At 48.7% G+C, this 14651-nt stretch overlaps 1 protein-coding gene across 2 annotated transcripts in view; it reads right to left on the reverse strand.

Moving 5' to 3' along the window:
- FAM222A (family with sequence similarity 222 member A) overlaps nucleotides 1-14651 on the reverse strand; it is a 52980-nt gene that overhangs the window by 16554 nt on the left and 21775 nt on the right. The window contains exon 2 of one of the 2 annotated variants that reach the window (XM_046025824.1): nucleotides 7383-7510. The exons of the other annotated variant lie outside the window; for it this stretch is intronic. Coding sequence (XP_045881780.1) covers nucleotides 7383-7464 — 82 coding nt within the window. The 5' untranslated portion in view covers nucleotides 7465-7510. The remainder of the gene's footprint in view (nucleotides 1-7382; nucleotides 7511-14651) is intronic. 2 annotated transcript variants of the gene reach the window in all.

The following is a 14651-nucleotide window of genomic DNA, read 5'->3' on the forward strand; positions in this document are numbered from 1 at the left end:
TTTCAGAAAGAACCGGCAGCATATACTTCCCAACTGTGACAGATACATCCTGTATGAGTCTAAATAAAATCTAAACCCTCTCTTTTGCAGTGAAACCAGGAATGCAGCAGCTGGTTATCAACCTTCCCTAGGCCCACGTGGTTCTGAAAAGCAAAGAAGGTAGGGCTAAATAAAAAATCCCCCTAATAAGCCATACTTGTAGGAACCGGTTTATCTCTGAGGCCACTGGAGGGAAATAGCTGGGCTGAGAAAAACTGCAGAGGCAAGTAATAAAATTGAACCAGGATGGTACTTAATCGAAAGGAAAATGAGACAGGCAAAGCCTATGTAACAGCTGGCAAAAAAATTAAAATAAAATAAATCTCACTTCCCATCAGAAAATGTAGCCACAGATGAGACGAAGATTATAGTCCAATATTTCACTATGAGGGAAAAAAACTTTGTAAACAATTGTTTCTATAAAACAAAAACACAAGGCAGATATACAAGAGTAGAGGAAAAAACCTGTAAAAGCAAAAGGGGAACATGGAATGTATAAGGAAAACAGAAAGTTCAAAAAAAAAAAGTGAGCAAAGTGAAAAGGGTACATCAGGAAGATAGGCAAAAGACAGACAATCTTTGCTTAACTAGAGTCTCCAAAGAAGGAAACCGAAATAATACAAGCCTGGGATCTCCCTGTCAAAAGGGCATGGTAGTGTGTTCCGGGAAAAAGAGACTCTCAGTGGTCAACCCCAAGGCACATGCTAGTAAAAAGTAGTAACATGAAAGACATGGAAAGATCTAAGTGAAATATAAGAAGGAAAAATCAGGCTTCAACTTCTCCATGGCAACATCCGACAATAGAAGAGAACAGGGTATGGTCTGCAAAGATCCTCAAGGAAACAAGTGACCCAGGGAGAATTTTTCACTCATTCAAGCAGAAGGTCGACAAGACATACCTTTCTGAACTTGCAGGAACTCCTAGAGTGCTGCTCACTTGAGGCAAGCCATATACCCACAGATTAGCTTTGGGTGATGGGAAACTAAGACACAAGAACTGGTGGTGAGCAGTGACCCTATTCCTCTAGGAGACAGACTGAAATTAACTGTGGGACTGTGACCAACATTACAAATCCTGGGAACAGTGTAACAGTATCACTAATAACAGAAGGTTGGGAAGGGGAAAGAGAGGAAAGGCAGAAGCACATAGATATCCTCATATTTAATCATTGGGATCAAAAGATAATATATTTTTAAGATTTTTTTTTCCAGTAATCTCTACACCCAACATGGGGCTCGAACGCGCAACCCTGAGATCAAGAATCCTATGCTCTAACGACTGGGCCAGCCAGATGCCCCAAACAGTATTTCAAACTGATGTCGGGTAAGGGCACCTGGGTGGTGGGCTTGGCTAAATGTCCGACTCTTGGTTTCGGCTCAGGTCGTGATCTCAGGGTCATGAGATCGTGCTGTGTGTTGAGCCCTGTGTTGGGCTCAGTGTGGAGTCTGCTTAAGATTCTCTTTTCCGCTCCCTCTGCCCCTCCTGCTTGTGCTTGCTCTCTAAAATGAATAAGTCAATCTTAAAAAAGAAACTGATGTCAGGTAATGGAGGCTTAATATGAAGAAGTGAGCTCTAAGAAAATGTTGAGAAAAAAAGGAATTATGTCCATTTCATAATCTTGTTCATTTTAGGTACAGTAATAGATACTGTTCTGAAGAAATAGATAGCAGGGTTTTATTTGAAGTTACAGCACTAGAACAAGGACAACTTTATGATCAGTAGGGACACAAAAAGCACAGATCACATAGAGAAAGACTTTTTTTTAGAAGAGAGAGAGACTGAGCAAGAGAGGCAGACTCCCTAGTGAGCAGGGAGCCTGACACAGGGCTCAATCTCAGATCATGACCTGAGTTGAAGGCAGGTGCTTAACCAAGGGAGCCACCCAGGCACCCCCGAGATAAGACTTTTCAAAGCAATTAAAATAAAGCACAAAATAGATCAGACACCTGTCATATCAATAAATGTAAATGGCTTAAAACATTCAAAAAAATTTAAAAAGCCATTCAGATTGTCTCACAAAGCTTAATCCAACTCTACGGTATATGAGTCACGTCTAAACCAAGTAATTCAGAAAGGTTGAAATGAAAGGACTGGTAAAGTTTCAAGGAAAATGTGAATTAAAAAAGCAGAAGTTACCATTGTATTAAATATGGCAAAGAAAGATGCAATTCACTACAAAGAGTTAAAGGATTACTATCTCTGTGTTAAAGGACATTGCATCACCACGCAGAATGCCACACCTGTACGTGCTGCAAGAAGAAATAGACTGGGAACACATGAGTAGTAGGTGTCTAATTCATTTCTCCATCCATGACAGGTAAGCAAGGATACAGAAGATATAACCAACATAATGAATGGGGGAGACATAATTGATATACACCAAGCTCTGAATCCCCAAAGTAGCCACACTCCTTTTCAGGCCCCATTTGAAAAGTCATAAAACTCACAAAAACTGATTACATCACAAAGAAAAATTTACGTCCAAAAAGGTCGAAATCATGGACAACATTCTCTGATCATAACACATTATAACTAGAAATAATTAATTACAAAAGCACCTACTACCAGAATGGACAGGTGGAATTCAAATGAGCCTTAGGTCAAAGAAGAAATCAAAACCAAATTATAAGAGATTTAAAAAATAATGATAAAATGCCTTCTATTATGGCACCTGGGTGGCTCAGTGGGTTAAGACTCTGCCTTCAGCGCAGGTCATGATCTCAGGGTCCTGGGATCAAGTCCCGCATCAGGCTCTCTGCTCAGCAGGGAGCTTGCTTTCCTGTCTCTCTCTGTCTGCCTCTCTGCCTACTTGTGATTTCTCTGTCAAATAAATAAATCTTAAAAAAAAAAAAACACAAAACCTTCTATTAGGACCTGTAGGGTACAACTAAAGCAGTGCTCAGAGAATTCACAGTCTTAATAATTCCTTTTTTCTTATTTATCTGTAGCAAGAATTAAGCTTCTAACTCATTTTTTAAGAAGAAAAGTACAAAGAAGACCTTAATAAAAACATAAATTAGTGAATTAGAAGCCAGAAAAGGGTAATTACTAATAAATCCTAAAGATAGATCTTTGGGGAGGGGAGGTTGGTGACCTCTTAGCTAACCTAATCAAGAAAAATGGGGATGGGGTAGGGGAGGAAAGCACAAAATACACAAGAAAAAGGATGAAATCATCACTTAAAAGAACAGTAAATTAATTTGTTCAACCTCATGAAAGTAAATTTAACAACTGGATAAAATGAATACCTTTCTAGACAGACATAATTTACCAAACTCATTCAAGAAGCAGTAGAACAATGATAACAGATCAATTATTACAGAAGAATCAAAGAGCTACTCTCCCACCCCAAAGAAAGGCACTGGCCCAGCCTGTTTCATGGAGGATCAACTAATCTTTAAAGAACAGATAATCCACTTCTACTTAAACTGTCACAGCTGCATAGAGAAAGGAGGGAAGCCTCCATTTTCTTTACAAGGCAAGCCTAACAGTGATCGTGAAACCCAACAAGAATGTGTTCCAAAAAACTGAAGACTAATCTCACAGATGAAATTACAGCAAAACCCCTAGGCAGCCAAGTCGGTCCAGCAATATACTGAAATATTCACCATGACTGAGTGGGATTCGACCAGGAATGCAAGGATAGTTTGATGTTAAGGGATCGCTGTCATTATTCCTATTAAAAGATTAAAGGGAAAAAAAACCTACAATCGTCTTCACAGACAGTGAAAAGGGATTTGGTAAGCTGCAGTTTCCATTCTTAATTTTTTAAAAATTCTTAATAAAACAGGAATACAAGGACACTTATTTAACCTGATAAAACATCTGTCCCTGAAACCAGCACTTTGCATGATAGGGACATCCTAAAAGCTTCTCATTAAAGTCAGGAATGAAGCAAGCGTGTCCATTATCAGCACCATTATTTTTCACTGTTCCAAGAATCACAGCCAACACTATTAAGACAAAGAAATTAAGGTATAAAACCTCTGAAGTAGGGCGCCTGGGTGGCTCAGTGGGTTAAAGCCTCTGCTTTCGGCTCAGGTCATGATCCCAGGGTCCTGGGATCGAGCCCTGTATGGGGCTCTCTGCTCAGCAGGGAGCCTGCTTCCTCCTCTCTCTCTCCGCCTGCCTCTCTGTCTACTTGTGAGCTCTCTCTGTCAAATAAATAAATAAAATCTTAAAAACAAACAAACAAACAAAAAAACCTCTGAAGTACATGCACACAATAAAACAGAGTAACTGGAGGGGCGCCTGGGTGGCTCAGTGGGTTAAAACAGAGTAACTGGAAAATCTAAGAAACCAAATGGAAAAACCATTACAAACAATAAAAGAATTCAGTAAAGGGGCAGGAGTTAATAGCCTTTATGTAAATAACCTCCATTTCAGGAAGAAAAGACTAGCCAAAAAAAGGGATAATTATCCAGAATTAAACTTTTAAAATGTGCACGGATCTAGGGGAAGCGAGTATTAAGACATTCCCAGGGACACAAAAAAGTTGGAATAAACCGAGGCCCTGGAAGGCATCAATGTAAAAAAATAATTTCTTCCTGAATTATAAGTTTCCATGTGATCCCAGAAAAAAAAAACCAAAAAAAAAACAGGACTTTTGTTCTTACCCAGATGAGCTGATTCTATAGTTCAGTCAGAAAAATAAATAGCCAATTTCCACTTCTAGAAATTTAGGGTAGGGGCCCAACAAGGAACAACAAGCACCACCGTATAGTAAAAGTTGTTGTATACATGCTGCAATGCAAATGAACCTTGAAAACAGGGCACTAAGTAAAAGAAGCCAGTTGCAAAAGACCACATGCTATAGGGTTCCCTTCTTAGGATAGAAGAAGGGGAGTGAGGGCTCGGAGACTGACTGCTGGTGGATAAGAGGTTTCTTCCTCAGGTGATAAGAATTTTCCAAAATTGACTGGGGTGATGGTTGCAAAATTCTGTAAATATACTGAAAAACATTAACTGTATAAATCACACGGGTGGGGGCGCCTGGGTGGCTCAGTGGGTTAAGCCGCTGCCTTCGGCTCAGGTCATGATCTCAGGGTCCTGGGATCGAGTCCCGCATCGGGTTCTCTGCTCAGCAGCGAGCCTGCTTCCTCCTCTCTCTCTGCCTGCCTCTCTGTCTACTTGTGACCTCTCTCTGTCAAATGAATAAATAAAATCTTAAAAAAAAAAAAAATCACACGGGTGGGTTTTATGGCATGTGAATTCTATTTCAGTAAAGTTGTTAAAATTCTCTGTAACAACTCTGTAACAATTAAAACACCATCGCCCTAATGAATTGAGTATGCTTGGATCTATACTTTACATTTTATACCATGTATTTATTTATTTTTATTTTTAAAATTTTTTATTTATTTGACAGAGAGAGACACAGCAAGAGAGGGAACAGAGGCAGGGGGAGTGGGAGAGGAAGAAGCAGGCTTCCTATCAAGTAGGGAGCCTGATGCAGGGCTCAATCCCAGGACCCTGGGATCATGACCTGAGCTGCAGGCAGACATCCAACAACTGAGCCACCCAGCACCCCTATACATATATATATATATATATATATATATATATATATATATATATATATATATTTTAAAAAAACTAGAAGAAACCCTGGGGAACTTTAAAAAAAAAAAAATCTCAGCATGAGGAAGGAGAAGTTCTAAAATCCATGACCCAAAATCCACGGGCCCTAAAAGGAAATACAGATTTCACTTCACAAAGACAAATGGTAGAATCAAAGACAAATGGTGAGTTGGGAAACCATATGTAATTCAGATGACAGACAGAGGTCTAATTCCATCATATACAAAGAGCTCCTGTAATTCAATGAGGACAAAAACTACCCAATTGAAAAAAATGGACTAAGGAGATGAATAAGTTCAAAGATAAAACAAATGGCTCCAACATGAAAAGATATTCATCCTTATTCATGTTAAACTTAATTTAAAACTGCACTGTGATCCTACTTTCACTGATGAGGTGACCAAGCCTAGAAGTGTGATATCATGCTGTGACGGTGAGGGGGTGGGCAAACTATCTCACCCAGAGTCACTGAAGATGTCAGTAAGACTACATCTATCAAAATTACAAAGGCAGGTGGGCACCGGGCTGGCTCAGTCGTTAAGTGGCTGTCTTTGGCTTAGGTCATGATCCCAGAGTCCTGGGATTGAGCCCCATGTCGGGCTCTCTGCTCAGCAGTGAGTCTGTTTCTCCCCTTGCCCCTCCACCTGTTTGTGCTCTCTCTCTCAAATAAGTAAAATCTAAAAAAAAAAAAAAGGTGAACACCTATTAAAAAAGGAAAAAGAGCCATAGCGTAAGCACAATGATGAATGGCAACCAATCCTGGGCTATAGGACAGAGCCAACAGGGAGACAGCTGTCCCCCTACACTTAAAAAGAAAGCGACAGCGCATGCACATGAGCGGGGGGGGGGGGGGGGGGATGGGGGTACGAATCTTAAGCAGACTCCAACATGCCCAGCGTGGAGCCGGACATGGGGCTCAGTCTCACAACCCTGAGATCATGACCTAAGCTGAAATCAAGAGTCGGACACTTAACTGACGACCTAGGCACCCCCAGAGCTGTCCCCTTTGAAGAGAAAATAATTGTTCATTTCTAACTGATAGCTGTAGTTCAGGAACCCGGGCCTATGTTACCAGACCCTCTGATTTTTTTTTCCCCAAGAGACATTAGAAATTCAGGTTATTAGGCAAATCTCCCTGTTTTCAAATGTTTCCAAGGACTTCAAATTAAAAAAAAAAAAAAAAAAAAAGACCCTATGATGGCTAAAAAAAAAATCGGATCAGAGTTTGGTCTTCCTGTCCTAGAGGGTCAAGGAAGACAGCCCCTTGGAGATCACCTTGTCCAGCTCCGTAATCTGACACACTGAAAACGCAAGACCCAGAGCGGGGAAAGACATGCCCAAGATCACACAGCAAATCAGGCCCCGCACTGGGATCCCACTCAGGACTATGAGCTTCCGCATCGTCCTCCTCTCTCCCAACAGCACCAGAAAATCATGGTGAGTGAGACAGACACGGGGCATCGTGGGGTCCCAGGCAGGGGGCTCCTGGGGAGGAGGTCACACCATGTAGGAGTCACCTACCCAGCCAAAGGGTGTGTGCCACTGTTGGGGAGGGGTTGCCGCAAAGGCAAAGGCCTAGAACATGGAGAGCTCTGGACAGGGTGGTGGTGGGTGGACAATTCCTGCTGGGATCTGCCTCACAGAGGCCTGAGGTGGGAAGAGCTGGGTGCATCCGGGAAAGAGCACTCTCTCCCCACCCTCAACCGTGGACTCCGGGGGCAGAAGGGGACAGGGACAGAGGCTGGGGAGGCTGTGCACTCACACTTGCGCAGATCCAGGCTCTTGCTTGGGCAGGCCAGGTGCTGGCCTGGTGGGTTCTGGGTCCTCTGGAGACAGGCCAGCATGGCTGAGCTGGGGGCCCACGGTGGGGCACACGGTGCAGCAGGGTCCCTATGAGGAGGGAGATGAGATGCTTGTCACTCGGGCTGCTCCGTGCCCGACCCCCATATCCCCCCACTGGCAGATGCTTCCAGCAGCCTCCCCGCTACCCGGCAGAACATCTGAGACTTTCAAAGCAGATGCCCCTTTTCCCTTATCTGACAGAGGAGGACGCTGAGGCCTGGAGGCATCAAAGGAAAGAAAGGAAAAGAACCCAGATCTCGGGTGGTGGCTTTCCACCATGTCGCAGGGGGCGGTGCAGGGGGTCGTGTAGAACAGAGCGGTGGGTCACATCCTCCCAAGGGCTTCCCTGATGCCGCCAGGCCTGGATCCTCACCCCCTCCCTGTTTCCTCAGCAGGTTGCCCTTGCAGCCGGGGGTGGCCTGTGCCCTCTTGTCCCCACCTGGGAGTGGGTCTGTCCCTGCTCTTCAGTTTTGAGATCATGGAGAGCAAAGACCCCACGTGGTCACCTCTGGAAGCGACATAGGGGCCGGGGTGGGGGTGGGGGGGCGGCACATGGGAATTGCCAGCTTGGGTTCCAGTGTACTGAAGAGTTCTGGGGCATTCTCACAACACCCCCGGGGGAGACGTCCAGGATGGCATTCCTGGGAGAACGTGCAGTCTCCAACCCTGACCGGTGCTGAGCCTGAGCCCTGAGCCCAGGTCCCCAGGGCCACCAGGGTTCCCAGACTGCGAGGCCCTGATGGGCAGGGTGAACACAGGCCAGGTGGGGCCTGCCCTGGAGGCCATGAAGAGGGAGGGGTGGGTTTCTCTGCAAGGCCCCTCCCTTCTTCTTGTCCCAGTTAGGAGCCAGCAGCCCAACACCCCTGACATCCACCGAGCTGACCCCGGCCCCCCCAACCTCCTGACCTCACCCCACCCCCACTGGTGTCCCGAGCAGCCAAGCTGGACCAGCTCAATCCTCCTGCCAGTTCTTAAAAAAAGGAAGAAAGACAGGGGTTTAAGGGGGAAGAAAGGGAGTTATTTAATACTAAACAGGTGTCTGGAGCCCTTAAATTCTGCTGCTTTCTTCTAATAATGAAGTATTCATGAGGAAAAGCCTTTTTTCAGTACTTTCTTAAGATACTAATTTCACAACAAGCTCCTTGTTACGGCGCAATTATTCCAATCTTGAATTTCCCCGAGACGGTTGCAGCCTCCTGTCTGTCCTGGCCTCTCGGTAAATGAAAGACAATCACGTAACCACCTTTCATTATGCTCTATTTTACTTTCAGCAAAGGTACCCTGAAAGAAATGATTTACTCTGAAAGGGACTTTTATTCAGTTTCAAAACCAATTTTCTCCTATTACTGTCTCAAAAAAAAAAAAAAGAAAGAAAGAAAAAGAAAAAGGAAAAAAAGTAGGGGGGGTGGGGGAGGGGAGGCGGTTCGCACCCCTCTCCCTACCCCCCAGTTGCCAGGCTTAAGGCAGGCAGAGCGGCAGTATCCACTTCCTGGCTTTGATTTCTGGTAATTTTAAAATATGCCATTACAATCAGGCAGAAATTATACAGTTTAAAAAGGGAATGAAGTGGGGTTTATTGCAGGGATGAAAGCCCTTGACAGCGGGAAGGAGGCACCACTCCTGGGGGACAGGGGACTCGGGCCCTCTAGGACAGAGCCACACACTCACACTGCCCCACTAGGACAGCCGGGGATGTGCGGGCAGGACGCCATCCACGTGCACTCCACTCGCCTCCTGAGGTGGGCGCCCACTGCCGTCCTCCTGAACATGAGTCTTCTCCATCCACAGATGGGGACACCCAAGCCTGAGAGAGGCAGCACCCCGCCCAGCCACCCAGCAGGCAGTGGCTAGATGAGCCTACTCCCTCACCAGTGGGCAGCACCCCCAGGCTGGGCTGGAGACCTGGGACCTACAGACCCCTGCCCCAGGGCCAACCATGGGACCCCAGGGGAGCTACTACCCTCCTCTTGTAAGTAGGGGCTCCCTTATCCCTCCTAGGTCATTACCCACCAGCATCCTCACCATGCCCAGCAGGCCCCCCTCCCCCTGCAGATCCTTTCTCTGTGTGCCAGGGGCCCAAGAAGCCCAGCCCCTGTCCAGGTCCGCCCCTGCAACCCCATGGGTCACACATACTTTGCAGCTGAACAGGGCAGGCTTGGGGCTGTAGTGGTTGGGGGTAAGGGGCAGGCTGCCTAATCTCGGGCCTCTCTGGACCCCATCAGTTGGGCTCTCAGTGGGGCTCTGGTTTTCAGAATGCTCTGATGATGGATGCCTAAGCAGTTCAGGAAGCTGAGAGGTCACCAGCTCAGGGGGCAACAGAGGATCCCCTGGAAGGGAAAGCATCCACTCAGCTGGGTACAAACAGCCTGGATCACCTCAGCCTTGCTTCTGGAGGCCCCACAGCCAGAGAGAGACCATCTTTGCTGGAAGGCGAGGAGTTTTCCTCTCTGTGCCTCTAATCCCAGTTCACTGCTCATTTTCCCAGGAACCCTGTGCCTTGCTGCCGGGGCAGGTCGGGGGTCACCGTGGGAGGGGACAGGAACCAGCCCAGCTCAGTGATGAGCAGGTTACCACCAGTTCCCACAGCATCCCAACCAGCTTCAAAAGGACAGAGTCAGGCCCCCTCTAACCCCGTAACAGGCCCAACATTCTTTGCCTATCTCCCCACACCACCCGCCCTGGCCAGCTCTCTCAGCCCTCCCTTCAACTGGCTGCCCCACACCTCCAAACCTTTGCCTGTGCTGGTCCTCTGCCCAGAGCACCAGGACCCCAGTCCATTTTAACTCAGACTCTGGCTCAGCTGTCCCTCCCCCTGGGCATCTCCCCCTCCACAGTCCTAATCACACCAAGTTGTAATTGCCAATTTTCACATCTGTCTCTCTCCACTGGACTGTGAGTTTCTTAGGGGCAAGGACCATGTCTTATTTGTCTCTTTCTCCCGGTGCCTGGCAAAGAGTAATCATTTAATAAATAGGTGTTGAATGACTGGCTGAATCAATAAATCAGTTATTGTCAGATGAAGTGACCAAGGCCCAGAGAAGCCAAGCATCCTGCACAAGGCCACACAGCAAGCTGGGGAAAGGAATGAGGCAGGCGCCTAAAACACTCGGTTCTTCCCGCGAACCCACCCTGTGCCCTCTCTGCTTGGCATCATCCCATCTGCAGAAAGCCAGCTCCTCTGAGGCCCCACCCTGCCTCATGACCAGCCCCCCCCCCCCCCCACCAGGGACTGTCCTAGGAACACTGCTCATTTTGAAACCCTATCTGCAAATCAGGCTGTTTATAAGCCCAAGGTCTTTTGTGACTTTAATAAAAAAAAAGGGGGGGGGAGGTGGGAGGGAGGGAGGGAGGGAGAAAATGTCGCAAGCCTCAATGATTAGAATGCCTTGGCATCAGTCCTGACGTGGGGGCTGATAAGACGTCTTATCTCAGAGGCACCTCTAGGAAAAGGTCCCCTCCACCAGATAACGCCCCCAGCTGTCGATATGCCCTTTCATGGCTGAGGATTTAGATAAAGGAAATGTGACAGGGAGGGGAAAGAAAGGAAGGAACTTTCCGAGTCCAAGGAGGAATGGAGTCTGTGTGACTTGCCTCAGCAGAACAATACACAGAGGATGCCTAAAGGCTGTCTTTATTTTTATTAAAAGAACAGGGAATTGGGGCCTTTGGCCCTCCCTGCCTTTTGTCATCTCTCCCTGCCTGTCTGGCTGCAGGGGGCCTCAGGAAGCCCCCAGCCAGCGGGAGGGGGAGCTCACCAATAACCACACACATTAGCACTAATAAGAGCCCTGCCCATTTACCAAACGTTCCCTTCTGGGCTGCTTCCCACGTGTCTCCTGTCCGTTATGCCTCACTGCCACTTTCTAGCAGCCTCTGTGGGTTCTGTTGTTAGCCCCATTTCACAGATTAGGAAATGGTCACAGAGAAGGGAAGTAATCTGCGTGAGGTCACACAGCTGTTAGGTGTCACCCCAAACAGAGAGCACCCCCTAAGCCTCACAAACGTGCAGCCCCACCCTTGGCTCCATCGAGATTGGGTGGGGGGGTGCCCGCAGGCCCCAGCTCCTGGGCAGCTGGACAGGAAGGAGCGGAGGCTAAGGCCTGCTTCTCCCCAGTGCCCAAATCCACTTTGATTCTGCTCCAGCAGGGGCTAGGATCACAGGGAGGGAGGTGAGGAGGGGAAGGAGAAGGAGGGGCTCCCAGGAGGCAGCTTACTCATCCCATAAACATTCACGGAGCACAGTGTGTGAGGCCTGTGTTGGGCAGAACAATACCAAGAGCAATAAATCGCAGACCCTGCCTCTGAGGTGGCTGTCATTTACCCACCCATTCACTCACTCACTCATTCATTCATTCAGGCAGCAAACACTCCCTGAGCATCCTTTGAGAGCCATCCCTGTGCCATGGGCCCTGTACAAAAATCAGTAAGAATGTCCTGCCAGTCCCTGGGGCCTGCTTCTCCCTCTCCCTCTGCCTGCCACTCCTCCTGTTTGTGTGGTCAACTAATAAATAAAATCTTTAAAGAAAAAAAAAAAAGGATGTCCTGCCAAAGAGAACATCCAGTAAGAACTGACTGTCCACTCCCAAATCCAACCCACTGAAAATGATCTTTCCTGGGCGCGTGGGTGCCGCAGTCAGTGAAGTGTCTGCCTTGGGCTCAGGTCATGATCCTGGGGTCCCGGGTCCTGGGATTGAGCCTCCTGTCAGCTCTCTGCTCAGTGGGGAGTCCGCTTCTCCTTCTGCCCCTCCCCCTACTCCTGGGCTCCCTCTCTCTCAAAAAACAAAGTCTTAAAAAAAAAAAAAAAGAAAAAAGAAAAGGACTTTCCTGGCTTCTCCCTCCAGCTGCTATTTCCTGAAAGTGGCAGGTGGGCAGAACACTCCCTCATGCATCCTGCTGCAGGTCCACGGTCTGCCCCTTGCCAGGCCGCGCTGGCCCTAGAGCAGGACAGAGTATGAAGACGTGCTTGGGCTCCACAGCAGGGGGAGGCTGTGACCTCCTGAAAGCCACGGCTACACTTCCAGCCCCTGTTCTTCCACGCTCCTGGAGCTGCCGACTCTGGCCTCACTGGCTCTACCCAAGGCCAAAGACTGGCTGTGGCCTGCAGCAGAAGGTCATGCCAGGCCCTTCCCAAGGTCCAGTGGGAGTAGGATTTCACTGGGGAGAGCCAGCCCTGGACGCCTCTGGGTGGCACCTGCCCGCACTAGGTCTCTGATCAGCTCAGTGACCTGGGGAAAGTCTCGGTCCCTCCCTGACTCTGTTTCCCTCACTGAATCTTGATGGGGAACAGCCCAGAGGATTTCCTGGGAGGGACTTCCAGCTTGGACATGAGGGGATGTTTCACGATTTGGTTTTCAAACAATCCATGTGCAAGGCAGCAGGCTAGGATCTCTGTTGACACACAGAGGGAGTTCTGGGTGCAGCCTGTGCTTGAGGAATTTAGAAGCTTGAGTTGGGATGAGTCAGGGAGCTGGAAAAATACAGCAGTTCCCATAAAGCACCGGGGTGGATGGTTAGGACCATGCTATTCCTCAAGGCCCCACAACCTTCACAGGGGAGGGGCTGCCCACAGTTCTCACCCTGATCCCTCTGGGCAGGAAGCCTTGTTCTTCCCCCTGCCCTGGCCACAGAGTCTGACCTCCAAGTGCAGGGAACAATATGAAGTACTGATGGGAGGCCCAGTGGCTGGGGCAGAAGATGAGTACTGGATTGGGAGCCTGGGAGAGCTGGAGTCAGATCCTGGCTCCGTGGCCCTGAGACACTTTTCTGTGATAGTCCCCAGCACCATAAGCCAGGCCAGCGCAAAGCCCTCAGGAAGAGCAGTCCTCCTCTCTAAACAGTGAGAGACAGGAAATCACCGGCACCTGGCCAGGACTGCTCTACCATAGGGAGTCTGGGTGCACAGCCCCTCCCCCACAACAGGGGGCTCCGCTGTCTGTCTCTTTCTTCCTCTTCCCTCTCTCCCTCTCCCTTCCTCCGTCTGCCTCCCTTCTTTTCCCCTGCTGTCCCTTCTTCTTGTTCTCTTCCTGACCCCACTCTCCCCTCTTCCTTCCATTCCCTCCCTCTGGCCACCCCCCAACCCACCCTGTCTTTCAAGGCAGCCAGGGTAGAAGCCCACCCCCATCCTCCGCCGCCCCCTCCCCCATCCCTGTTCTGAGCCTGAGGCCTTCCAGGGGACCCTGTTAATAATTAAATGTTAATCTAAAAAGCAATTTGAGCTGCGGCTAGGCAGATCTGGTTAGAGATTACATTAGCATGGAGGAGGCAGGGTAATTTTCTTTAACCCCTCTCCTGATCTCTCAAGCCCAGGAATCTTCAAGTCACACCGCCACTCCTGATTAAACTGGCGCAGGGCTGGGCTGTGGATAAGGGGTCTGTGAAAAGTGATTATTTCCCCACTGCCATTTGGGCCTCAGCACCAGAAAGGGATTTTCTCTCTCTCTCTCTCAAAGCTTGGGACGGAGGGGCATTGCCCCCGTCAGCAGGAGGCCTCATCGACTGCCAGGATTAGTGCCATATCCATTCTCACCCCCATGGGGCCAGAGGGCTCTCTAAAATGCAAATCTGGCCACAAGGCATACCTGGCTCCCTCTGTTCACCACACAGAGATGGACGCCAGCCCTGGGCCTGGGGGAAAACTCTCCATTCAGTCTGGGTCCAGCTCTGGGCAGAACACTGGAGCCAGACATGGGGGTAGTTCTGGGCCGGCAGGAGAGACCAAAAAGTGAACCAATGATCACGAAAGCCAGAGAGCAGGCAGCTGCAGCAGGGCCCTTGGGTGGAGGGGCACGAGCTTCTTACCACCATCCTTGCAGGCCTTTACCTGTGGAATCCCTTCTGCCTGCCGGCAAGCCCTTCCTGAGTCTCTACCCACCCCATGAAATTCTCCTTGACTTTCAACTGAAGCTCGGCCCCTCGAGGGCTTCTCAGAGACACACATGGTGCTTGATAAATGTTTGATCCGTAATCGAACTAATGGAGTTCCTCATGTGGCTCTCTCTGATCTCTCCTCTGTGGGGTCACAGTACTGTGACCAGTGACTGTGCACAGTGGGCCCCCAGAAAACCATCTCCTGGAGGAAGAAGGGGCCAGAAGCACAAGGCAGGGCTCAGTGACAGACAGGTTCCCGGAGGGCAGCTCCCAGGAGCACTTCAGCACCACGGCCAGCTCCCTGTGCACGTGCCAGATAAAG

The sequence above is a fragment of the Meles meles genome, chromosome 12 (assembly GCF_922984935.1).
Source record: "Meles meles chromosome 12, mMelMel3.1 paternal haplotype, whole genome shotgun sequence".
Classification (NCBI taxonomy): Eukaryota; Metazoa; Chordata; class Mammalia; order Carnivora; family Mustelidae; genus Meles; species Meles meles.